Raw genomic sequence first — 26,853 nt, 5'->3', positions numbered from 1 at the left:
CTCTCTTTGTATCCCTCCTTTCCCTCGCCTTCCCTTTTTGACAAACTTGAGACATCAGCTTTTTCCAAGTAGTTGATATATGCAATAATAGGAAGTCCACAGTTGCCATATTTAAGTCCTCCCACCATCCTCACTCTGAAGGATCCATTTTGGGGGGATGGACGAGAACCAGAAGCACAAAACCTTTTAGTGGGAGGGGACAAGCATGGAACAAGACTTTTTTTTTCCTCAATTTTATTAAACGAGTTACTTTTACATGTCAAAAGGGGGGGGGGGGGGAACTGAATTAGGATAAAAGCACAGACAAAAACATCCAGCCACAATGTTTGCTAACTACATGCTAAGGCCAAACACCAAATAAATTACTGAAGTTTTCAAAACAATCAGTTTTACAGTTAAAAGTCCAAAATTCAGAGCGAACCAACAAAACAGGAATGCCTTTGTCGTGTATGCGTGGAGCGGTGAGCAGGCTGGAGCACAAACGCAGCGGGTGGAGCTTCAACACGATGGTAGAATACTGTGCACGTACGCACGTGCACACAGCAGTACTCCTGTCTAGTGGTGATCTAGGATGAGTCCATCAGTGCCACAGCTGGAACCCAGCTCATACCCACAAGTTTGGCCCTTATGTTGCAACTAACAGCATTTATATGCAATACTACACTCCGAGTGCGACTGTTGGGCAGCTATACTCATCATCATCATCATCATCATCCTCACATACGGCTGCTGTTAATGTCACATCAAGTTTCAAAAGGAAACGCATGCAGCTTGAGTCTTTAAAGAAGGAGAAGTCATCCACTGGTAATACACAAGAACTATTTACAATGGCAACAGCACAGGAACCACTACAACAGGCTGCTGAGGTTTCACTAGGACATGTTAGCAGGTGACACCAGGCTGAGGTCAGAGCTGGAGCGACACACCAACACCTCTGCTCTCAGGGTACCAGACTCCCCAGTCTGAGCGCAGCCCTGGTGGCAGCCGCCTCCCTACTCTGGTAATGACCTCGCTGAAACTAAACACCAGTGAAGCAGAGCGTGAACATGTGCATGAGCAGCGGGGTGGGGCGGGGCATGGGTGGGGTCAGTGCAGGTTTCAGTCAAAGTCTCTGTTGACCAGGACCAGTGGAGCCACCAGCGTCCACACGTAGAGGGCGATGCAGATCCAGCTGGAGGAGATCTTCACCCACACAGACGGCCACTTGCTGGTCATGGCCTTGTAGTTGGAGTCCGGGCTGCAGAGAGAGCGCAAGGGCAAAGGTCAACACGTTGAAGAGCAGGAGTCGACCGTCTCCACTCAGAGCTCACACTCACTCACAGAGCTGCAGGGAGACTGCGTCATGCAGATCTTTCACAATAAAGGTCCTATATCTGTAACTAGGTCAACAAAGTCTCACGTCCCTGAGGAGGCTGAGCGTCCGCTGGAGAAACTAAACCACTGGCTTCTACCATGGCGGGAGTCTACATGATCACGCTACAGACTGACTTAACATCCAATCAAATCCTGGCATGAGCTGGATGATGGAGGGGACCTGGAGGTAACATGCGTCAGCCTCTTAGATCCTTGCTACATCCTCCTCCTCCTCCCTGCGACTGCGCTGAACTCATCTTCACCTGGTCACTCATGATGTTTCTCATTCGGTCGTCTTACAACTGACGCCTACAGCTGAGAACCGCTTGGACGTGAAGGGAAGTTGACACAGTTATCAGAAGTTGTCTCAACTGTCGGGGACAAATCGCTCCACAGCCCGTCAGTACATGACTGAAGTCCTCAGCCAGGGTTTGCATCGAGTCTTCTTGGTCGATGGAGATTCCTGAAAACTGCCAACAAAGCCAATAGTCTGGGCGACCCCCATACACACGCCCATCATCTCAGTCATCAGAGCCACACACACACACACACCCCTACCTGTACCAGTTGGTGAGTGTCATCATGATGTAGAGTGAAGCCAGGAACAGCATGAAGTGGAAGAAGGAGTAGGAGTAGGTGACCCCGTCCTTCTCGTTGTCCACGGCCCGGTTCAGGTTGCCGCCCTCCTCAAAGCTCTCAGTCTGGGGTCCGTCCTCGATCAGAGCCGACTCGTCGGTGGTCAGAGTCAGCTTGTTCACCTGAGCGTTGGACGAGTTACGAATGCTGCGGACAGCAGAGAGGAACAAGAGCTGACGCGAGACAAGTCAACAAGCCCAGACACCCACAGCTGCAGGTTCTTCATCACCTGACACTACAAGTGCAGAGTCTTCCTCACCTGGAGTAGAGAACACACATGAGGAAGAGGATCAATCCAACAATCCCCTGGGCGTCCCACCACTGAACCACGTGGTCCTGGCCGGCAGGGCTGGTGCTGTTGAGCCCAATGATACCCAGAAGGCTTGGGTTACACTTCCTGTCTGTGAGACAGAAAGAGGAGTCAAGACTGGTTGTTGCTGGGTAACTTCAGCCTCGTGGAGCCAACACAACTCTGGACAGATGCATACGCAGGTCTGGACCTACACAGCATCTTCAAGGCTTTTGATTCTACTCCCGCATCTTCAGACGTCTCATCCACACACACACAGCTGCTCCCACAGAAGCCATGGGAGCAGCTGTGTGTGTGTGTGTGTCTATGGTTGGAGGAGATGGAAAACTACAACTGCGTCATTCAGAGTTGTGGAAGAGAAGCTTCACTGTCTCACCAGGCTCGTTGGTCATGGCCGACCAGGTCAAGTACATGGTGTAGAGGGTGACCAGGGAGGACTGCAGCAGGCCAGACCTGGGCTGGGACTCCTACACACACACACACACACACACACACACACAGGATATGCATCAGATAAGTGAAAAACATTCCTATATTATCTGGTCCATAATCCCATGGAGATGCTCATGACAACACTGAGGAACGTGCGGGTCAGAGAGCAGAGTCGGCAGAACACCGACCATCCATCATGTGTTCCTTTCTTCGTGGAAGTAGAATATTTGTTTCACATTTCTATGATTTTTAAGATGGCAGGTGAAGCAAAACACAACACTACACTACAAATTAACTCTCTTGTTATGTATCAGCAGAGACTGGAGGCTGAGGTGTCCACCCCCCCATTGCCTCCATCCTGACAGCAGCTGTCACTCAACAGGTTACAGTCAAGGAGGAGAAGACAACACACCCAAACAGGCAAATACCACTAAACTCTAAATGATGTTGAGTGAGTGAGTGAAACTGAACCTGGATCTGAGGCAGGACGGACAGGATGGACGCAGCGATGCAGAGCAGCATGTTGATGCTGATGAAGACCTTGTTCTCAGTGCAGCCGTCGGAGTGAGTGTAATAAACATAGAAGAGGACCAGCGAGACCAGGGACAGCAGGTAGTTGATGGTGGTGACTGAGAGCAGAGCTGTGAACACACCACACACTCGTTACACACCACTACACACACAGAGGAGCCGAGGACGGTCCAGGCTTCTGGGAGGAATACGTCAACGCTGACATTCTCTGTGTGACCGTGTTCTTGTGCTCTTTATTCTCCTTGCCTCCATCCGGGGAAAGATTTGGGAGACTTTCAGATTCAGATTCCTTTTATTGCCATTTGTGCCACACACATAGGAATTTGTTTTGACGTTAACATGAGTGCATTCTTCTTTTTTTTTCTTTTTTCACGAAAAAAAAGCACACAAGACAACACAGTGCACAGTTATAGTTTGTGGTGCAACAATGTTCCCGGTGACGCAGTGCTGGTGACACTAGGGGGCAACGGTGGACGGGAAGCCAGAGTCATTAAGGAGTCTGGCAGCAGAGGGGAAAAAACTCTTTCTATGGCGGGCCTTCATGGCCTTTGGCAGTCGCAACCTTCTACCAGAGGGCAGCAGGGTGAGGAGGCCGTGGCCAGGGTGGGAGGGGTCAGCCATAATTTTCCTTGCCCTCTTCAGTGCCCTGTTGTCATGCAGGGACTTGAGAGAGGGCAGAGGATGGCCAATCACCCTCTCTGCCGAGCGAATCACCCGCTGCAGCTTGGAGATGTCTCCAGCAGCAGGGAACCAGGTGAGGATGGACTCTACAATCGCCGTGTAGAACTGCACCATCATGAGCCTCGGCAGCCTGAACTTCTTCAGTTGCCGAAGGAAGAACAGCCTCTGCTGGGCCTTCTTCAGGAGGTCCGTGATGTTCAGCTCCCACTTCAGGTCCCAAGACATCGTTACGCCAAGGAACCGGCATGACTCCACCTGAGTCACCTGGGAGTCTCCCAGTGTGATGGGAGGAGGAGGGGCTGCATTTCTGCGGAAATCCACCACGATCTCCACTGTCTTAAGAGCATTCAGCTCCAAGTTGTTGGTACAACACCAACTCCGCAGCCGCTCTATCTCCTTCCTGTAGGCTGTCTCATCACCTTTGGAGATGAGACCAACCAGGGTGGTATCGTCCGCAAACCTGAGGAGCTTGACAGACGGTTGGAGGGAGGCACAGCTGTTGTTGTACAGGGAGAACAGCAGTGGGGACAGGACACAGTCCCGCGGGGAACCGGTACTGGTGGACCTAGAGCTGGAAATGTTCTTCCTTACAACACTAATCATGGGAAACTAACCTGAGGAGCAAATTCATGAATAGATGGAACCATGAGCAGCAGCTGCAGCAGTGCTACTGAGCCAGCGGTGCCAATAATCACACAGAGCCAAAAGCTTCTCTTCTCTGTGCCAACAACGGCTCACTCACCAACAGTCAGAGAGCACAGCGCTCCTCCACACCAGGAGGAACCTGGCCTCAGCTGATCTAGAGCGCTCCTCCACACCATCAGCTGATCTAGAGCGCTCCTCCACACCAGGAGGAACCTGGCCTCAGCTGATCTAGAGCGCTCCTCCACGCCACCAGCTGATCTAGAGCGCTCCTCCACACCAGGAGGAACCTGGGCTCAGCTGATCTAGAGCGCTCCGACACGCCACCAGCTGATCTAGAGCGCTCCTCCACACCAGGAGGAACCTGGCCTCAGCTGATCGAGAGCGCTCCGACACGCCACCAACTGATCTAGAGCGCTCCGACACACCACCAGCTGATCTAGAGCGCTCCAACACGCCATCAGCTGATCTAAAGCGCTCTGACACATCATCAGCTGATCTAGAACACTCCAACACATCATCAGCTGATACTGGCTTTAAAACTAATCAGAAATATCTGCAAAACCGCTGACCTCCACTGATACGACGAGCCAATAAAAACAATCAATTTTAGATTTCCGCCATGTCTCCAGCGCGAGGGAGCTGTGAGCAAACTGACGATGTCATCACCAGTGGTGCTGCTGTTGATGTCATCCAAGTCTGTTTTAGGGACAATCTGAACACATTTATGGTTCAGAGTGGCACGTTCAATTCATAGCAGACAGACGTTATATATTCTACGTCTTGTTCTGAAATTATCATCATCATCATCATCATCAGTCACAAGCTGCAACGCTTGGTCGCACACACAGATTCCTCGTTGCTGAATTCCTCCCTTCACCCGCCAGGAGCTGGAGCCCACAGGGAAAAGTGCCTCCTGGCTCTCCTCTATGCCATCGTTCTGAGAAATGAAACTGAACGTTTTGACGGTCACCATACCTGCGTACCAGCAGCGGGAGTTGCCCTCCTCCATCTTCTCCACCCAAGACTCGTTCCAGGAATGAGCGAAGTCGATGAGCAGAACCAGCTGGATGAGGATGAAGCAGAAGGCCCCGGCCATGCCCACATAGAACCACACTGTGGAGAGCAGGAGATGTTCTTAACACGTGAGGAGGAGTCACGATGCCCTGCTGTCTGAAGCTGCTGCTCCTCCCCAGCAGGAGCCGAGTCGACGCAGCAACACTGGAGTCTAGATGTCAAATCTCCTTCATCTAAATAGTTTCATTTCTACGGTGGGAAGGAGCCGTCCTCAAGAATCTCTGAGACAACCTGCCCAGCCTGTTCCATCACAAGTCTTCTAATCTGATGGTGAGAGAACCTTCCGAAGGAGCATCTGCCTCGCCTCGTACGATGGAACTCTCACGTGGTTAACATGAACTGTATTTGGTAAGGAACGGCTCCAGCTGAGGAACCTCCAGCAGTCACGAGGAAACCAGTTGGAGTTAAGTCATGAGTCAGCAGGTTGTGTAGCTGAGCCTCCAGCAGCCAGGAGACCTACGGGAGCTCACGGGAGGAAACACACCGTCTTCTATGACTGCGGTTCCATCCCCCCTAGAATTGTGCAAAACCTAAATACTGCAATAAAAAACTGGTAATGGAAACGGCTAAATTTTGAAAAACCTCTCAAATATATCGCTAAAAAGATGTCAGGAGGACGACGATGACCTCACAGGTCATTTGATGACGAAATCAATGTCAGAATGTGCTGGTGACATTTTGCCTGGTTTTGAATGCACACAAGCAGTCTGTTGCTCTCTTGGTCATCATTCCTAACTCCTTTCAGACCTGACATCGACAGTCGGGGGGGGGGGCATGCTGGACCCCCGCCATCACCGCAGGGAAGAAAGACAACAATGAATGAGGGGTACCTGTGGTGAAGGGGCCTTCTGTGATGAAGAAAGATCCCACTGTGATGGCAACAGCTGCTGCAAACTTGAAGAACCAGAACCTGCACAGGAGACAGACATGACCCTGATGACCTTTAATGACTTCCACAACCTCTGCAGGCTCCTGTGAGCAACCCTGGTTTTTAAGACACTGAAAAGCTTAGAAATATGATGGCATTTATGATTTATTTTATGCCATAGAACAAAAAAATGTATCAAGCTTGAGCTAGCTCCATTTAACTGAAAACACAATCAAACATCTCACTGTTCTGGGTTTGTGACTCGTCACTGCGCCGCTCTATCGTTTCTGTGTGGAACACCAGACATAAGCTGGCCTGTCCACCAGCCAATCGACTCCTAAAGCCTGAAAACACGGCTGGGTTGACAGTGTGGCACAATACTACCACCGATAAACCATCAGGAGCTGCTCGCACGTCCACACCCACACGAGCGCTGCTGAACCAATCAGGTTCATCCACAGGCTCACTTTATTAGCTGATTTTTTTATAAGACAGACATGAGTTCTGAGTCGTGTGACGTGTTGCCCAAAACAGAGGAAGGAGTGAGCAGAAGAGCCAATATGTCGCGTGTGCGCTTGGATATCCACTCACCCGTTATGCAGCGCAGCTCGAGGATCCTGGCTGCTCTTGACTTTGATCATCAGCAGAGAGAAAAGCAGGAAGAACATGGCCATGCCGAAACAAACACGGTACACGGCCTTGTAGCCCACCAGCACGTCGCAGTTGACACGACCCTCCAGAAGAGGAATAGACGAATCAAGTCCTCCCTCACAGAAGCCTGGGATCTACAGCAGCGGACAGACCCAGAGCGAGACTTAATCACGGAGGCGAGCCAGCCAGTAAAACACATCATCATCATCATCATCATCAGGTAGAAACACCTGGAGTGGAACCACGACCAGGAAAAGGACAACTTGTTACAGTTTACTGAAAATACAATCTGATCCAGGGGAGGCGTGGCTCAGAGGTAGAGAGGCAATCCTCCATCCCCACTTCCCCCGGTGACCATGTCCAAGTGTCCTTGAGCAAGATACTGAACCCCTGATTGCTCCTGATGGCCCTGCCACTAACTGGTGACCCGTCCAGGGTGAACCCCGCCTCTCACCCAATGTCAGCTGGGATAGGCTCCACCCCCCCGACCCTTAACAGATAGGTGCTATAGAAAATGGATGGATGGATGGATGGATGGACAACCTGAGTCCTCTAATAATATCGAGTCAAAACTATTCCCTTCATAACTGGAATTTATGAATGTATTTGCAAACTATTCTCCTTAAACGTAGCCGCTAAAACATCACGACGCAAAAATAAAGTCCATGTCAGCGCTCGTGTCGCTCCCTGAGGAGAGACGCACTGGAATGTCATCGCCATGACATACAAAGGTCTCGCTGTGATTCTTCTTACAGTGTCAAAGCAAGCGACTGGAACGCCACCGGGGGACCGGCAGAAACAGACACCAGGAACCAGGAGCCCACCAGCATTCCATCTTTGAAGTCTCACTTAAAAACTCATCTTTTCTGGTCGGCCTTCAACAAGACACATCGACTTCCTTTAATTAGCCTTTGCTTTGATTCTTGATTTGATTGTTGGGACTGAGAGGCTGGAGCCTAAGCCAGCTGACGTTGGGTGAGAGGCGGGGTTCACCCTGGACGGGCCATCAAGATCAATTAGGGTTCAGTGTCTTGCTCAAGGACACTTGGACATGGTCACCAGGGGAAGTGGGGATGGAACCAGCGAAACCTCGGTTGCTGGATGGCCACTCTACCTCTGAGCCATGCCGGACTCCAGCACCTGAAATTTGTACCATGGCGAGTATTTGAACTATTCAGTGGATGTGTGTGTGTGTGTGTGTGTGTGTGTATTGTGTATACCTTCTTTAGCTGCCCCTCCATGCCAGGCATCAACATGATGCAGGCGATGCCCACCCCCAGCAGCAGGAAGAAGGCATAGATGAGGCGTGTTACTGTGGAGTTGTTTCCGCTGGGACAGCAGCGACACAGCAGACAGGGGGCGCTGCCGCACAGGCACGGGATCTGCACACAGACCAGGATGACGTCGGTTTGTTGCCACATAAAGAGGGACACTAGAAAAGGGCCCATGTGTGTGTGTTTGTGTACTGATACCTGACACTGTTTACGAGGCTGCCTCGGGTGTCGCAACAGCTACCCTGAGCCCCCCCCCCTTTGTTGACATCATCGACAGCTGCGTGTTTACCACGTTCACCGACATTAAGCCGTTAAAAACCGGTAAAAAACAAAAAACAAAAAAAAACCTGCATGAATACCGCACATTTAACAGGACGGCGTCGTTAATCAGCGGAAATAGACAGTGCGACACACAAACGCTCCGTTTAGGTTGGCTAACACCGCAGCTAAGCTAACACCGTCAATCCTGCAGTTCAACCGAGACATTAAATACTCAGCCTCTTTCACTGGAGCGTTCCATAAGGGACGGTTAGCCTGTAGATAAATTAATGTGTGTGCGTGTGTGTGTGCGTCACGATCAACCTGTCCCAGCCTGCTGTTGTTATTGCGCAGTCACGACGTTGCTTCAGGAGACGACCCCACTCCCACAGCGAGAGTCGCTAGCAGCGTCGTCACCGCGGCTGTGGAAGCGCGAGAGACTCACCCAGCTCGCCATGGAGCACAGGCCCAGCACGGCTCCCATGATGGCTGACGTTTGTTCTTGACGGGTCGGGATCAGAGATGGCTGCGACGTCCACAGCAGAAGATGGATGATGAGTTCTTCTTCTTCTTCTCTCCTTTTAAAGCCGAAATACAAAGCAGCGTTAAACGCACATGTCGCCCCCTATAGGCGGAGTTGGTGACATCACGATTTAGTATAGACCCTGACGTTTCTCTGCAACTACAAGTCTCACGTTTATCCCAGCGTCGTTTTAATTAAATTACACTAAAGCAAGTTGTCTTGAATGTCCAGAGAGCAGCGTCTCCCTCCCTAAATCGACACGCATTAATCCTGACAGACTCTAGAATGTTAGATTAATCTCCTTTCTCCACATTTACTGCCAGGATAAACATCTCTATTCCCTGGTTTTCTAAATGTATTTTCCAAAAAATCGTTCTCACTTTAGTTAAATACATCTTCCATACACTCGTCCGTCTGATTTCCATCTGTTTCTACTGGATCCAGCAGAAATGAACCAAGTTTCTGAGGAGTTATAAAAAATGATGTAAACTAGGATTATAGAAGATCATCTGGAACAATTTCTCCTGATTTCGGTCTTTGAAAGGGCTTGAGGTTGTGACACCGCACCACCGAGGATTTGATGATGAAGATGAGCTTGCTCATACCCTGTCAGTAGAAGTGTTCTGACATTAAAATCAGAAATCTGCACGTGATGTAATGCACTGTTGAATGTGGATCAGCGGCGACGTCTGCACGTCACCGTTACTAAAACCAGCATCCCGACAGTCAGAGTGAGATGACGTGTGTGGCCGTCATCATCATTTACATCATCCAATCATGATGCTTTATCTGAAAACAGGTGACATCATCAGTGGAAACGTCCAATCACAAAGCTTCTTCGCCCTTTCGTGCAGCAGGGACTCAGTGAGTGGCTGACTGAGTGGCTGGAGGTCCTCAGCTCCAGCTCAGCTTTCTTTCTTTCTGCCTTTCCGAGCTTCGCTGCTCCACTGGCACTCTTGAGTTCTGTTGGTGTGAGGTTGAGGACAGAGCGGCCCGACCTTTCGTTAACATGCCACTCATTGTGTGAGCTGGGTCTTAGGACGTGTATCAATTTACCCGAGCAATCGGATCACATCCCGGCTCTATGTGTCTGTGGACTGGGATGAAGCAAACACAAACGCTCTAGGCAAGAGGTCAAGCTGCCACACTCGGAATGAACAGGATCCCTGCCAGCGAGGAAAAAGACGAGCCATTGAAACCTTGGTTTACAAATCCGCACACACAGTCGGGAAAGTGTGAGATTCGTGATTCTTGTCCACAGATTTGCAAACAGCGATGGCGGGTGGGTGCGTCCCACTTTCTGTTGTCTTTGGACGGAGACGTCACTTACTCACTCGTTCCAATAATCCTCGCAGCTTGAGGGAGAGATGGCGGTCGCTGAGCGGCACCTCAGACGAGTGAGGCCTCAGACACAAACCTGTGCACACTGTTCGACTAAGAAAACGAACCCCAGTGGCCAAACGGTCAGAAAATGATCACTTCTTTCCTAATTTCCTCACTTGAGCAAGGAACAGCAAACCTGACTTATCATTGTTGATCATGTAGACCCAGGCTCCAGTCTCTTGTCCCTGAATGACTGAATTTGTCATTTTTTTAATTAAAATTTCTTTTTTTTTCTCCTTTTGCCAGCTGTCTCTGATGATCCAGAACAGTGTAACTGGCAGTAAAAATGCTCAGTCACCCCTGATGATGTCACCAGAGTTGGGAGGCGAACATTTAAATGGCAAGTAACACATAAATCATTATTTTTGTTCCACTTGCACAAACCTGCGCTGAAGTCTCTTGTTCACATCCTCTTCTTTTTTGAATCTTCTCCTGATTCACGTTTTCCCTCTAAATCTGCTTCCTCGAGATGAAGGTTTGGACGACGCTGCATTGCGTTGCTCACACTGTCAGGATAACATCCTGTTTTATTTTTATTTTTCTCTTTTTTTGGCCAAAACATTATAACATTGAATATAGGTGAAAACAAAGAGAAGGTAGAATCATGTCTTTGTTGAGGAAAGCAACATTTCCCAGAAAAAAAGAAGCAGAGGACCTCAGTGTGTCGGGTGGATGCTACGGCGCTGATGCTCACACCAGCGCAGGACTGTGGAGAAGCTGCGAGGCTCAGTCTGCTGGACGACCAGGACCGCTGCGCTCCCTGTTTGTGGAGAATGTGAAGTGACTCCAGTTTGTGTTGTTCTTTATCAAGTAACAGTTTTTCAGCTTGAGCAGGTGGATAACAAATATTAAATCAATCTTGGCAAAGCCGTCAAGCACTCATCAAAGTAATCAATACAATCCTGGGGACAGAATATACACAGGTACTGAGCACAGATATTCTTGACAGATATAAAAAGAAAGCAGGAGAGTACATAACATTACAGTACCATCTATATACAAGAATGAGTATTTACAATCAGGCTAGCTGAGGCTAATCTCCGTTTGCGTTTGTTTTAATTACATTCTTGTCTTTGCGTACATGTCTGGGTACACGGGTGGAGGCGTCATCCCTCAGTGCTGGCCCTGACGTGGAGACCTGGACCTAGCTAGGGGATCACCGGGTGCCCTGCTCAGCACACTGGCTACAGCTACTTGTCTTTCTCTGTACACAACATCAGGCTGAACCAGGAGGCTGCAGCTGACTCACTGATCCTTCAGCTTCACTGACTCAACTCTCTCAAGGCAGATCTTAGGCTACCCGTACAGGAGGCTCGTCCCCCGGCTCAGGGCCCAGGCTGGTGTAGGTGACGGAGGGCTCCGGCACTCCAGAGCCAAGCTGAGGTGGGTCAGCGGCTTGCTGGCTGGCTGTGTTCCTGAACTGTTTGTAGACCCGAGGGTCCTGGACCACATAGGTGGACGAGGAGGAGTAAAGGACCAGGCCCAAGATGATGATGAAGAATGAGAGAAGATAGAGGCCGGAGAACTGCAACACACAAGAAGACAGACTTCACCAGACCGAGGAGAAAGCCCTAGAACCCGAGCGGACACCCCGCCTAGAGCTAAAACCTCTGATGGAGGGGGCTGATGGAGGCGGAGCGACGCTTTTACACATCATGGACCCTGCTGCAGAAAAGCACAGTGACCTTCACGCCTCAGGGTAGAACAGCGGCTCCTCAATGTAACAGACAGACAGAAGCGCCTCGACACAGCGCAGACAAGTGTGTTCGTGGAGTCCTCATCCTCTGGCCTACTATACTCTATATGTTGCGTATATTTTTATATAGTCAGTAACTTTGATCTCTATTTAGTCCAAAAGGACTTGCTGACTTTAAACATGTATAGAATTTGCATATCAAATAATTATTTTGAAAATACCTTGAAGAGGTTTATGGGTATGAATTTTGTTGAGACCTAAACATCCAGCAGCTGTAACACAGCGAGGAAGACGCTGGCGAGCCGCGTCTGCTGTTGTACCTGCTGTGACGTCCTGCCCAGCAAAACGTCACCTGGAGGACACCTGCGGTGCTGGTGCATTGATGTTGTGATGTCTTTTGTGACTACACACCCAAGCGAGTGTGTTTTTGAATGTTTGTTCGCTAGTTGAACTCGATACCCGACACTTTAACCACGTCCTCTCTTCTCATCCTCTGATCACCTGAGAGTCGCCTGCTATGAAATAATGACCGTTGTCTGAATGCACTGTGACCACTATTTACCTTAGAAACACCTACATGTGGAAATACTGTTAAAACCAGTTAGCTGTGTCCCGGAAGACTAAAAATACTTTGTTTTTATCTCAAGGTCAAGCCTTTCCAAGCGAGACAGAGGGACTAAAGCGTCTCTGGGGTTGAATGGTACCTTGTAGTGAAAAAGGAAGAGACCACAGAAGAAGCTGTACAGGTCGGCCGTGAGCAGGGAGAGGTTGACGGAGGTGGCGCTCGTCCTCTTCATCACCAGAGGCATGAAGCTGTACAGGCAGAACATGAAGGCGCTGAAACCAACGTAGAGAAGACCTGCAAGCAATTAGAGGACGCTTAGCATCGAAGACCAGAACCAGAACCAGAACTAGATCACATGCTGCAGTCTGATGACTTTTGATGTGGGAAAAATTTCATTTTGTGTTCATTTGCAGATTGATAGGAAAATTGTGAATTAATGTATCACAGCATTTTTAGCTTCCGTTCATTTCCAGTGTCCGTCCCTTGAGGAAAATTAAAAAATAACAAGGAAAAGGGAAGAAAGAGTTCCACACTCTGCTTCCATCTGCAGTTTTCTTGAATGCAGATAATGACTTGAATTACGGAACATAAAAGCACAATCGGACGCTAGAACTATCCCGTGGCAGCACGTTTAGCTGCTTTAGATCATCCAGGTTCTTTCTGAAGACATGCTAGTGTTGGGAAGGGAAGACTTGGACATCTCAGTTTGCAGGCGAGAACCTTGCTGGCTCCACCGTCTGAGAACCCAGGTACCTCATGGGTTAAACACAGATTATGCCTTGTTTTCTGTCATACGTCTCCAGCTGTGTGTGATGCAGATTTACAGCTGAGCTCTCCACTTTCTCTCTACATTGATTAGAACTCTACTCTGAATGTGTTCCTTGTGCATGTTTTTGATATCATGTCCTAAAAGTGTAATGGAGAATCTGCAAGTGGGGAGGTTTCTGGATTTATCTGTTTGGACTGGGACACCAACATGCTGGAGCTTGCTTGTCTGGTCTCGGTCAGGTGTGTTACAAGGGGGTGTGGCCTATATAAGTGTCTGTTTCTTCCTATTGTTGATGTTGCAGAAGGCTGGAGGGCTGAAGCGTCAGCGGCATTAAAGAAAACTGGGGTGGGCATGTAATTTTTTTCTCGTTTTCAAGTCTGCATCCAGTAATCAGCCTTATTCTCATGTTTAATACCTTTAAAATAATGGACATAAACACAAGCAAAAATGGAACATACTCACAGAAAACAAGCAAAACCCTCCTGGTATATTATAGGACTTATCACATTGCATGACCATTCGCTAAAGTACTCAAACCTTGAATACATTTACACAGATTCCACCTCATTCTACCTCTACACAAGACTACTGGTCTGGTTCTACAGGGTTTTTCGTAGCGTGTTTATTGTACGTGTGGGTTCTTGTGTGCAGGGATTAACCTATCTGCCAGTCCCACGGAACCTTCAGCAGCTCCTTGTGCTCCATTATGGCCCTGCAACAGAGCACACACACATGTGGTTCTTCAAACAGTGCAAACACTGCTGGGTTGCTGTGAGTTTGCTGCATCCAGCTGACTGTGTTCAGGTCAGGTAGAGTTTTGTTAGTCAGTTGGAAAGTTGATCTGATGCTGACAGCTCCTGCAGAAGTCTATGAATATGTGATTTTGTAACTCTGGTATGTTGTCAGTGTAAAAACTCGTTAACCTTCATTCTGATGATCTGACAGAAAACAGGAGAATTGATTACATCACAGAACAACAGAGTGGGTATGTGCGCGTCTACGTGTTGACTGGCTAGCTCTCCTCCATGTGCCCCCTCAACCTTGATGTCTAACTGGGGTTCATGTCTCAAACTCACAGCTGGATGCCGCTGAAGAAGGATCCAAAGAGTCCCATCATGCCGAGAAACTCCACGCGGCTCAGGTTCTTCACGATGAACTCCTCACAGACGTTGGAGATCCCATACAAGGTTGCTCCTCCCAGAACCAGCAGATCTCCAAACAGCTTCTGTTCTCCTGGACACATGAAGGAAGAAAAACATCAGCACACAAAATGAGCAACATGACTTTGTGTGTGTGTGTGTGTGTGTGTGTGTGTGTGTGTGTGTGTGTGTGTGTGTGTGTGTGTGTGTGTGTGTGTACACATACCAAGGCCTTGCTGGCGGCCGAGTAAGATATCAGCTCCCACCATGCAGCCAATTCCCAAGAGACAGAGTCCCGCTCCAACAACATGGACAGCCTTGTACCTCACCAGGAGGAAGAACCAGGACAGCAGCAGGACCACCGGGATGACAAAACAGTCCAGCAGCTGAGAGGAGGGCGACAAGGAAGCGTCAGTCCCTGCTCAGGCTGTTTCCTCCTGTGTGGGTGACCATGACTTGAACTGCAGACATCAGCAGTGTGCTGGACAGGCGATGATGGACTGGACCAATAGATGTCTACCAGCAGGGTGGGAAACATTTTCTCCCAGAGGGCTGTTCTGACCTACATCAAGTATGCAAAGAGCCCCATATGGCACCACGCGTTCGAAAGCTCTGACCTGTTTGGCGAGCTTGTGTGACCCCGTGTAACCAACTCTCTTTGCTTATATTTACCTGGTCAACAATTTTTCCTGCAATAACAAGCTTGTGTCATTGTGAGTAGGCTTGGTTGAAAGAATCGTCTTCAGGCTGCGTTTCTTACACACCCATCAAACACTTGTGACATCATATATGAATGCCCACTCGTGGTTAAACCACAATGGCCTCCAGTCTCCAGGACTGCAGAGACTCTGGTACAACTGGATTCTGATCTGGGGTCTCGTTCATGACAGAGCGCGTGGGTTTCATTAAAAGTGGCGAACGTCCGAAAATATTCAGATTTCTCTTATAAATCACAGTCTACACCCCACCCAGGACACGCCCACATTCAACCGTCAATGGCTGATCTGAAGCAGCACATCAGTCAGCTGATCAGTGGACGCGTGGATCACGAGTCATTACGCACGAGTGTCGCTGCAGTGTTCTGACTGATGACATCACACCCTAACACAATGATGTCATTGATCAGTGGCGTCCCGGTGTTGCTTAACAAAGACGTTCAACAGGTAAAATGTAGCTCAGCGTCGTGGTGGTGAACTTGGCAGCGCTGTGACCGTATCAGTCACACACTGAGGATGAGGAAGATGATGCATGAGTATGTGATGAAGATGAGTGATGAAGGTGATGGGAGTGTGTGCATCATCTATGTGTCAGCGTCATCATCATCATCTTCATCGTCATCTCACACCGTAGCTCCAGGATGATGAAGATGTCGGTACTGGAAGGGCCGGTTCTCTAACTTTCTAGGATAACATGGCCGCTGCTCGCCGTTCCCCTCTGGTGTCGGAGGATGTAGCGGAGGAGGAAGCACGGATCATGGACTTTATTGGCTCCATATTGATTCTGTCTTCACATAAACTCAACCTCAACATCTCAGTCTCCAAAATGTTTGTTCGCTGGTTCAGAGCTCAAGTACCAGTGTCCACGTTCACCTGTCAAGTTTGATGTTGTTATTTAAAATCCCAACTGTTGTGCAGTAAGTGGCGTACACAAGTTTCAGGCGCCGTTTTGTGTGTGCGCGCCCTTCATCAGTGAGACCCCGGGCCTGTCTGCTTTGTTCTCACTCTGAGAGAGCAGCACATTGATTTATCGGACTTGTTAAGCGTGCAGCTCTACGGTGTCCATCGCAGCTTTTCTGCTCAGTTATATGTGTATCAGCCAAATATCCAGCCAGGAGGAAAATGTGTGCACAAACTCATGAATTTCATATCTTCGGCAGCTCGAGGAGCCATCTGTCTAGAGTGGGAGAAACGCTGCCAGACTGTGGATTGTGTTGACTGAGCAGGTATTAAAAGGACTACAGAGGGACTCGACTCAGGGTGGAGCAAGTCTGTTACAGGATGGAGGCTTCCAGCTCACACGGGCAGCACGGCGAGTCTCAGTGGTTGATATGTGATGTGCAGTAACACCCTCTCTAAAACTATGGCCCGTGGGTTCCTGTGTCCAGCCTGTCTATCCTGGAGGGATGCTCCCAGGTCCTCACAGCGAGCCGGACTACTTTCACTGCTATTGATTTCTTGCAAATCTGATCCAGAAATGTAAGCTGACTCCCTCGTTCTGCATGGATAAGAGCCTCACTGCCTGTTTAACGTCATGTATTTGTAACATTTCAATAAGGACTCATTACAAGACACAAAGAGAATTAATGACCTTCTGGGAAAGACTGTAATAGGACCCATATGCACTGCCGCTACGTAATGTGAGCCTGTTACTAACGTATCTCTGTGTGCAACATCACATCACGAGACTCTCATCTACGGTCATAGATGTGCGTAGAGAGTGGATCTACTCGTTGAGCTGGAGCACAGACAGGTTCAGATTTTCTGCAGGCTTGATGCAAGTCACGGTGTGCAGTAAATAACTGCACTTTGGAATCAAAGCCAAAACATCCTGGACCTGGACGTGTCACCTGAAGCCTGCACAGGAGTGATCCGGCGACTGGGATCCTTCCTGATGTTGTTTACCACAGAACAACCATTAGCCAACACGCCACCATGATGCTGTCAAGCTCTCCTGGGCTCAGCCTAGGGGAGCTCTCACTGTGACTGTGAGGTCTGGAACTGTGTCAGAGCTGGAAGTGAGCTCCAGCATGGTGCAAATGTGATGAAAGCAGACAAACTTTACTTTGTGCACTCCGGTTCGCTAGAGAACTGCTAGCTCGGTTTGGAGCGTCACATGCTAACGATAGCACCAAGAGTCCAGCTGACTTTGGCACCAAATTCCAGACCTAAGGCACAATCTGCTCACCCAGTAAGGATGCAGCATGCTTGTCAGCGCTGTGATTGCTCAAATTAGATGAATGCAGGATTGACACTGTGTTACAACCAGCAGAGAGTTGGGGCACGCCGACCACAGGCAGTAAAATAAAGACTGGACAAAATGGTGACTCCATCTCAACAAACAAATGTGATGAAGAACCTGAACGTGCAGAGAATCAATTTCAGAGCTGCAACACATGTGAAAGAGCTTCATCCCCAAGAGATAAGCTCAAGTGCTCTTGAGTAAGATGCTGGACTCCTGATTGCTCCTGATGCCTTCCTTATGCATGAATGAATGTGTTAGTTACATGGTACCTCCCATAGCCCCCCCCCCCCCCCATACGATGAAGCTCCTCCCCAAGAGACATGATACAATTGCCTTCACGGGATTGAAATATCATACTTATGTGTGTGTTATACAAATGAAATTATGTCATTATACCAGAAACACACTCACACACACACACACACACACACTGACACTGACACTAACCTGTACACTGGAGAGCGTGGTGTATTGGTAAGCTTTAAGAACAAGATAGTTGGCCTCGATGTCTATCAAACCCAGAATCATGTATTTCCACCAGCGCTGCTTCAGAATGGCCAACAAGTTTCCTTCACCTAGTATAATACACACACACACACACACACACACACACACACACACACACACACACACACACACAGGAGATCATGAAACATTATGCATCAGTGTGCGAATTTCAACATTAATTTGGAAATGTGAGTCACATGAAAGTAATTCAAACTGCAGCAACAGTATATCAACCAAGTAAAGTGTCTTAAGTGGACACACACACACACACACACACTCACCCACACACACACACACTCACCCACACACACACACACACACATCTAAATATCTGCACACTGTAATCAGAAACAGGAAATGTGTCCACGTAAATCTCCTCAGTTCATCCTTAAGTCCCAGAGGACATTTTGCCAAATTTGCAGCAATTCCCCTGAAGTCCTCCAGAGACATTCGTTAACAAGGACATGCGAGCAACACGAGAACGTCATGTCTCCAGTCTACGGCAGTCGCTGGTGCAGAGGCATGAAAAATACAACCAAAACACAGTGTGAGCACAGCACTTCAGTGGCGCTCTCCGAGAGAACATTGATATCTGTGAGCGGTGCTCACTGTTGAAGACACGGTTCTGCATCGGTTCTAGTTTCAGCTCACCGCATCGATGTTTATTGTTGTTTTTTTACAATGCACAGTGTTTGGAAAGTGGATGTCTGTGCACATTCTGGGTTTCATGGCTTGGTGGGAATCAGGAGATGGACGAGGAACAAGCAGCCTCACGTTAGAGTCGCACCCTCCAAGCATCCAGTTCACCTGATCCAGGTAACATTGAGTAGATGAGGGACACGTCTGTAATGGTAACACCTCATTGTACTCAACAGGGCTGGGATCTCTTTATCAGTCACATGACCATGAAGACTGTCTAAATGAAAGGAATTCACCAGCGTGTGTTAATGATAAATTAGCAGAGCAGTTCCAAGGGAACAGTGCAGATGCGACATGCTGGGATAAAGATTCACATCCTCGATTGCTACTTGATATTTTGGACGACAGTCGTACTGAGCCATCTCCTCCATCCATACAGGACATTTACAACATTACCGTCACAGAGCCAAGTACTGCACCCACCCTCCACCATACTTGCACCATATAAGCTGCTTTTTCTGACGTGAAATCATTTTCTCACATTCATTTTGACTTTACAAATCAAAAGAAGTGGCACAATTGCAACCAATGAACGAGCACATGACAATCCTGCAGGACTCACACATGCAGGACTCACGCATGCAGGACTCACGCATGCAGGACTCACCCACCCAGGACTCACGCATGCAGGACTCACCCACGCAGGACTCACGCACGCAGGACTCACACATGCAGGACTCACGAATGCAGGACTCACGCACGCAAGACTCACGCATGCAGGACTCACGCACGCAGGACTCACGCACGCAGGACTCACGCATGCAGGACTCACGCACGCAGGACTCACGCACGCAGGACTCACGCATGCAGGACTCACCCACCCAGGACTCACGCACGCAGGACTCACCAACCCAGGACTCACGCACGCAGGACTCACACATGCAGGACTCAGACACCCAGGACTCACGCACGCAGGACTCACACATGCAGGACTCAGACACCCAGGACTCACGCATGCAGGACTCACACACCCAGGACTCACGCACGCAGGACTCACGCACGCAGGACCCACGCATTCAGGACTCACGCACGCAGGACTCACGCATGCAGGACCCACGCATGCAGGACTCACGCACGCAGGACTCACGCACGCAGGACTCACGCATGCAGGACTCACGCACGCAGGACTCACCAACCCAGGACTCACGCACGCAGGACTCACACATGCAGGACTCAGACACCCAGGACTCACGCACGCAGGACTCACACATGCAGGACTCAGACACCCAGGACTCACGCATGCAGGACTCACACACCCAGGACTCACGCACGCAGGACTCACGCACGCAGGACCCACGCATGCAGGACTCACGCACGCAGGACTCACGCATGCAGGACCCACGCATGCAGGACTCACGCACGCAGGACTCACGCACGCAGGACTCACGCATGCAGGACTCACGCACGCAGGACTCACGCACGCAGGACTCACACACCCAGGACTCACACATGCAGGACTCACCCACCCAGGACTCACGCACGCAGGACTCACGCATGCAGGACTCACCCACCCAGGACTCACGCACGCAGGACTCACGCATGCAGGACTCACCAACCCAGGACTCACGCACGCAGGACTCACACATGCAGGACTCAGACACCCAGGACTCACGCATGCAGGACCCACGCATGCAGGACTCACGCACGCAGGACTCACGCATGCAGGACCCACGCATGCAGGACTCACGCACGCAGGACTCACGCACGCAGGACTCACGCATGCAGGACTCACGCACGCAGGACTCACCAACCCAGGACTCACGCACGCAGGACTCACACATGCAGGACTCAGACACCCAGGACTCACGCACGCAGGACTCACACATGCAGGACTCAGACACCCAGGACTCACGCATGCAGGACTCACACACCCAGGACTCACGCACGCAGGACTCACGCACGCAGGACCCACGCATGCAGGACTCACGCACGCAGGACTCACGCATGCAGGACCCACGCATGCAGGACTCACGCACGCAGGACTCACGCACGCAGGACTCACGCATGCAGGACTCACGCACGCAGGACTCACGCACGCAGGACTCACACACCCAGGACTCACACATGCAGGACTCACCCACCCAGGACTCACGCACGCAGGACTCACGCACGCAGGACTCACGCATGCAGGACTCACCAACCCAGGACTCACGCACGCAGGACTCACACATGCAGGACTCAGACACCCAGGACTCACGCATGCAGGACTCACACACCCAGGACTCACGCACGCAGGACTCACGCACGCAGGACCCACGCACGCAGGACCCACGCATGCAGGACTCACGCACGCAGGACTCACGCATGCAGGACCCACGCATGCAGGACTCACGCACGCAGGACTCACGCACGCAGGACTCACGCATGCAGGACTCACGCACGCAGGACTCACGCACGCAGGACTCACACATGCAGGACTCACGCACGCAGGACTCACGCACGCAGGACCCACGCATGCAGGACTCACGCACGCAGGACTCACGCATGCAGGACCCACGCATGCAGGACTCACGCACGCAGGACTCACGCACGCAGGACTCACGCATGCAGGACTCACGCACGCAGGACTCACCAACCCAGGACTCACGCACGCAGGACTCACACATGCAGGACTCAGACACCCAGGACTCACGCACGCAGGACTCACACATGCAGGACTCAGACACCCAGGACTCACGCATGCAGGACTCACACACCCAGGACTCACGCACGCAGGACTCACGCACGCAGGACCCACGCATGCAGGACTCACGCACGCAGGACTCACGCATGCAGGACCCACGCACGCAGGACTCACGCACGCAGGACTCACGCACGCAGGACTCACGCACGCAGGACTCACGCACGCAGGACTCACACACCCAGGACTCACACATGCAGGACTCACCCACCCAGGACTCACGCACGCAGGACTCACGCACGCAGGACTCACGCATGCAGGACTCACCCACCCAGGACTCACGCACGCAGGACTCACGCATGCAGGACTCACCAACCCAGGACTCACGCACGCAGGACTCACACATGCAGGACTCAGACACCCAGGACTCACGCATGCAGGACTCACACACCCAGGACTCACGCACGCAGGACTCACGCACGCAGGACCCACGCATGCAGGACTCACGCACGCAGGACTCACGCATGCAGGACCCACGCACGCAGGACTCACGCATGCAGGACTCACACATGCAGGACTCACACATGAATGTGAGCTCTGGAGGCTTCAGTTCTGAGGGAAAGTCATTTTCCATCTTCATGTAATCTCTGCTTATTAACTTTCATGAAATGGATGTAGGACCCACTAAAGGCTCATTTCTAGGGTTCAGATCATCTTTCAGTGGTGGAAATAAAACCATTAAAAACATTTATCAATATAAAGCAGCTATTATGATCAGTTACACAATCTTTGAACAACTGCATGTGAATAGAAGTAGGATACTGACACACTCTGGAATATTGTTGTGGTTAAAGTGATGACATGGGATGGTTCTTTTTAATACTGACCCATAAAACCTGACAGATATTATCTCATGTACATGGTCCTGGGTTCCAAGATCGGCAGAAAAAATTTTCATGTAACAGATTGTTGATTCAGGCATTACTTAACACATTTGCTGAATACCTCTCTCTCTCTCTCTCTCACACACACACACACACACACACACACACACACACACACACACACACACACACACACACACACACACACACACACACATCTGACAGTTTGTGTTTTTACCTTGTCTGACTGCCAGTGTGGTGGTGTAGACCAGAAACAGCAAGATGTAGTTGAGGAAGCTCTGGAACACTGGTGTGTTGGCATGGAAGTCATCAGCCAGGTACTTGCTGGTCAGACCGATGGCACAGATGAGCAGGGACAGGACCTGACCCAGGGCCAGGGTCACAAACAGCTCCCTGCCGGTTAAAATCAAACATCTGATCTCAGTTGGATGTCCAAATGTCACTGACAAGATGCAGGTGAGGACAGCTGGGTTTACGTGGACCACGACCTGTCCCTCGCCACCTACCCTCCTCCCTCTCATTAGTCTGGGTACTCAGCCTCAGTGCCAGTTTGTCAGTGTTGTTTTGCAGCCAGCATCACACGTTCTTGTTCCTGTGATGGGTCATTGAAGGGAACTCTCCCTTTCCAGATCCACTTTGTGCAGGTTCCCCACACAGCTTGACATTTCATGCGACCTCATTTAGCATTTGACTGACAGAGGGAGCTGAAGTCACCTGATTTCTACACAGAAGAACCTCCACAGGGGAACCAGCTAGGTGACCTCTGGAGCTGCCTCTGCTCACTGCTGCAGGTTCTCTAACTGCTGTTCTTTGAGATTTACTGGACCTTGGTTCAGCTGGAAGAACCAGTTCACATGCACCAGTTTAGAGCTGAACCGTGGAAGGCCGAGTCACACACCTGCACAGGTGGTTTGCATACTCAAACAAGGAGTGTGTAGGTATGCAGACAGAAGCATACTAAATCCCATCCATCCATCCATCCATCCATGGCAGGGCCAACACATAGAGACAGACAACCATTGGCTCTCCCAGCCACGCCTACGGTCAATTTAGAGTCTGGATTAACCTGGTCCCTCTTGATGTCTTTGGACTGTGGGAGGAAGCTGGACTACCAGAGAGAACCCAGCAGGAACAGGGAGAACATGGAGACTCACCCAGAAAGACCCCGTGCTCCAGCCGGGGCTCCACCCACAACCTTCTTGCTGGGGGCCACAGGGAGGACCACTGCTCCACCGTGCTGCCTCATACTAAATTCAGTTGCCCAAATATCGACAACATGCGTAAGACCAGAACATCAGAAACCACGTTCTAGTTCCCTATATTTAATGATGAGGTCCCCAGTTCCCAGCAGGAGCGACTCAAAACAAGATTCATTCATGTCACTGGCTCACATGAGGGAGACAGGACACCACGGGTCACATTTGGTCTTCAGTCGAGTCACTGCACTGACACTTGAGGAGGAGCGGGAGAGATGTCCTCACAATTAGCGAAAACCCAATCTGGACCTTTGGAGGGGGCTGATCATTGGAAAGAATCCCTGTCGGGCCTGTCGGCATGAGACGGGGATTCTTGTGAAGGTGGAAGTGGCCTGTTTATGACGTCACGTCTCTGCTTCTCATTCCCAAACACCTGAGCTGCACCAGCCTGCCATGTGAGTCAGGTGATATTTGGCCCTCCAGACACTGGGATACTTGTCTTGTTGACTGGTACAACATGTCAACTTCTTAATTGTTAGTGAGTCTGCTTTGTTCTGACTGACGCGCACACACACAGACACACACACACACACACACACACACACACACACAAACACACGTATTCCCTCTTCTTTGACACAAACCCTTATGTCAACCTCACTCAAAACCTTCACCTTAAATGAAATGATTATTAAAAAGAGATTTTTTAGTCTCTAAATGACAGATAAACACAGCACTTGTGTAATACAATACACACCCACACCCACACCCACACACACAAGAACAGTACCGTGGGTTCGGTTTGCAGCCAGTCCAACAGCCCCAGGACAAACAAGGGAAGCCAGGGATGAAATAACAGCAGATGGGAAAGTGTAGGGGACAAGCTGGTGTGTGTGTGTGTGTGTGTGTGTGTGTGTGTGTGTGTGTGTGTGTGTGTGTGTTCACCCCAGGAGACTGTGCAAGTGAAATACAAAAAGGAGTTGGGAAGAAATGGTGGGAGTGAGGGAGGTGTGTAGAGAGACAGGGACGGAGGAAACCTACGGCAGCCATTGTGCAGCCAAGCCTCGGTGCGGGCTGATGACCCCGCCATGGCAGCCTCCTGGTGAGCCTGCATGCACCCAACCAGCACACCCCATGCCCATGCTCTGCTCCAGCAGCACAGGGCGCAGGAATGCCCAAACTCATATGCTTGCTTGCTTGCGCGCGCACACACACACACACACACACACACACACACACACACGAATGTGATGTCCATGCAGACGCAATATGCCGTCCACGTTGACATCTGTTGCTCAGCGCCGATCCTTGCAGCTGGACTTGACATGTCGGCTGGTGTTACAGGTTGTGCATGAAACAAAAGGAGAGAGGCTCCTGCGGCTGCAGCGTAGAGCGGCTGCTGCCGTCCTCACTGAGCGTGGAGCGAATGTAAAGGGATGCTCGGATCCGCGCGTCACCGTCATCTTACCTGGTTAAGACCTTCCTGATGCGCTGGTAAAAGCTGGGCGCCGGTGTGCCCGTACCTCTGGGAACGCTCTCCACAGTGGAGACGACAGAAATCATCCTTCAACTAGCCGAGCGGGTATCAACGCATTCTGCTTCGAGGAGGACCGAGACAGGAGGAGGTGGCGGAGGGTGAGGAGGAGGAGGAGGAGGAGGAGGAGGTGGAGGAGGCGCAGCTCCGTGCTGGTTGCAGCTCTGTGCAGCAAAACACTGCGTAGTAGAGATGTTGCTCAAGGGGAACAGACCGGCTTCTGGGATGCCCTTCCCTGTTCAAAAGCTGCCAGAGTCGGGAGCAGGTCCAGCGTGCGTCGGGGATGATTGCACCACCAGGTGGCGTCCTTTCATAAAGTGACCCTCACGGGAGAAAAACGTAATAGGCTACGTAACAACAGTGATGAATACGAAACAACGGCAACATAGTTGAGAAACAAACCTCGACTCTTCGTGTTCACATTTCATCATGTTTTTAATCTGTGTGAGTGCTCCGCGCCGGTCTCTCCCTCCACACGTCAGCTCTCGAACGCATAATAAAACAACAAGCTGTGAAAATTATTTGACTTGAGGAGATCAACACGGCACAAATGAAATTTAACAAACAAGTGTGGAAATATTCCAAAATTCACCAATGAAGACGAGCAGCAGCAGTAACCGCAAAAGAAGCATAGGCGAAATCATTAGGGGAGGTCGGGGTGTGTGGAGCCAGGAGGTCAGCTGACCCTCACCCTGGCAAGAGCTGTCAGGTGACCACCAAGTGAGGAAGTACACTTTTATGTCAGTGCTCCCTTTGGTCTGACTCACACTCGAGTGGAGAACAAGCCAGAACAAATTCTGTGGTTTCTGTCTTCCAGAATGGATTTTTTATTTTTTTTACATTTATTAAGTTGCCAGTCCTGCAAGCCTGGAGGGTCAATCAGAACAGACGTGAAGGTTCTAGCAGGATTTCAAAGGAAGTATTTCACTTTTTACTCTCCTACATTTACCTAAGCCACTTAATTTGAAGATGCTGCATTAAAAACGCCAGGCCAAACCCGATGAGGAGGACGTGATGTCACTCTGAAGCCTGACAGCTTCACCAACACGACCTGTAGAGGTCAGCGATTCCAGGACTGAGGGCCCAAAACACTGGAATAGAGAAAATCAGGAAGAATAAAGTACTTTTACAGTTGCTATTCAAGAAAGGTTTTTTTCCCACCCAAAGACTACTTTATAAGTACTGCATTCCATATTACTAGTTACTTTGTCTACACTCGAGGTACAGCGATCGAGGTTTTGCTTGGAGTCACAACAACATTCTGGATTTCTCATCCGTGAGGAGTCACTACTCCGTGTTGACTCCTGTCACGTTTTAGATATCAGGAGTTCATTTTGATCAGGAGGGCCATGATACTGCTTCTGTCCAGTCGACTTGTCAGACTTCACACTGGTCACATTGTAATGGAGGCTGGTCAAAGTGACGGTGAGATCTGTGTTCATTCTGAACTTCAACCTAGCGTTAACCACAGCACGCCATCGTCTGATCCTCTACAGGGGGGTGCCCCCAGACCCCTTCAGTAGTCTGGCAGGCTGTGCTAGGGGCCTCTTTGTCCATACTTACTGCTGTAGTGTAACCAACAGGGTAGCATAACCAGCACTGGGAACAGCAGCATAGCAAAATGAGGACTCGTTTCAAGATTT

General features: G+C 50.2%; 2 protein-coding genes across 3 annotated transcripts; both read right to left on the bottom strand.

Annotated features, from left to right (window-relative positions):
* Positions 1 to 215: 215 nt before the first annotated feature.
* Positions 216 to 9,315, bottom strand: serinc1 (serine incorporator 1). Its single transcript, XM_086190558.1, has 10 exons — positions 9,159 to 9,315; positions 8,402 to 8,563; positions 7,122 to 7,315; positions 6,493 to 6,572; positions 5,564 to 5,701; positions 3,203 to 3,372; positions 2,676 to 2,766; positions 2,249 to 2,390; positions 1,912 to 2,136; positions 216 to 1,237 (listed from the first exon to the last, which is right to left on the bottom strand). The coding sequence occupies exons 1-10, from the start codon at positions 9,195 to 9,197 to the stop codon at positions 1,099 to 1,101; spliced, it is 1,380 nt and encodes a 459-aa protein (XP_086046684.1). The 5' UTR covers positions 9,198 to 9,315; the 3' UTR covers positions 216 to 1,098.
* Positions 9,316 to 11,018: 1,703 nt separating this feature from the next.
* slc35f1 (solute carrier family 35 member F1) lies at positions 11,019 to 25,495 on the bottom strand. 2 transcript variants are annotated; one of them, XM_086190556.1, is made up of 9 exons: positions 25,145 to 25,495; positions 22,698 to 22,873; positions 18,197 to 18,324; positions 15,015 to 15,174; positions 14,726 to 14,882; positions 14,309 to 14,361; positions 13,020 to 13,174; positions 11,926 to 12,144; positions 11,019 to 11,379 (listed from the first exon to the last, which is right to left on the bottom strand). In XM_086190556.1, the coding sequence occupies exons 1-9, from the start codon at positions 25,237 to 25,239 to the stop codon at positions 11,023 to 11,025; spliced, it is 1,500 nt and encodes a 499-aa protein (XP_086046682.1). In that variant the 5' UTR covers positions 25,240 to 25,495; the 3' UTR covers positions 11,019 to 11,022. The 2 variants fall into 2 exon arrangements, with proteins under 2 accessions (XP_086046682.1, XP_086046683.1); XM_086190557.1 differs by having other exon boundaries at positions 11,229 to 12,144.
* Between the last annotated feature and the right edge of the window lie 1,358 nt (positions 25,496 to 26,853).

Source organism: Aulostomus chinensis, chromosome 20 (genome assembly GCF_037954235.1).
Source record: "Aulostomus chinensis isolate RoL2024-O1b breed Wild chromosome 20, RoL_Achi_v1.0, whole genome shotgun sequence".
NCBI lineage: Eukaryota > Metazoa > Chordata > Actinopteri > Syngnathiformes > Aulostomidae > Aulostomus > Aulostomus chinensis.
Note: the sequence above shows the minus strand (reverse complement) of the source record. Positions and strands in the feature narration are given on the sequence as shown.

Bases quoted from the DNA above. Each gene is read 5' to 3' on its own strand.
- serinc1 (XM_086190558.1), bottom strand. From the start codon at position 9,197: ATGGGAGCCGTGCTGGGCCTGTGCTCCATGGCGAGCTGG. The intron at 2,767-3,202 runs GTTCAGTTTCAC...GTGTGTGTGTAG, and splicing joins CCGTCCTGCCTCAGATCCAG to GAGTCCCAGCCCAGGTCTGG. The intron at 1,238-1,911 runs GTAGGGGTGTGT...CTCTCTCTGCAG, and splicing joins ACACTCACCAACTGGTACAG to CCCGGACTCCAACTACAAGG.
- slc35f1 (XM_086190556.1), bottom strand. From the start codon at position 25,239: ATGATTTCTGTCGTCTCCACTGTGGAGAGCGTTCCCAGAGGTACGGGC. The intron at 14,883-15,014 runs GTATGTGTACAC...TCATGTGTCCAG, and splicing joins CGGCCGCCAGCAAGGCCTTG to GAGAACAGAAGCTGTTTGGA. The intron at 11,380-11,925 runs GTACGGGTAGCC...CTCCACAAACAG, and splicing joins AGCCGGGGGACGAGCCTCCT to GGAGCGCAGCGGTCCTGGTC.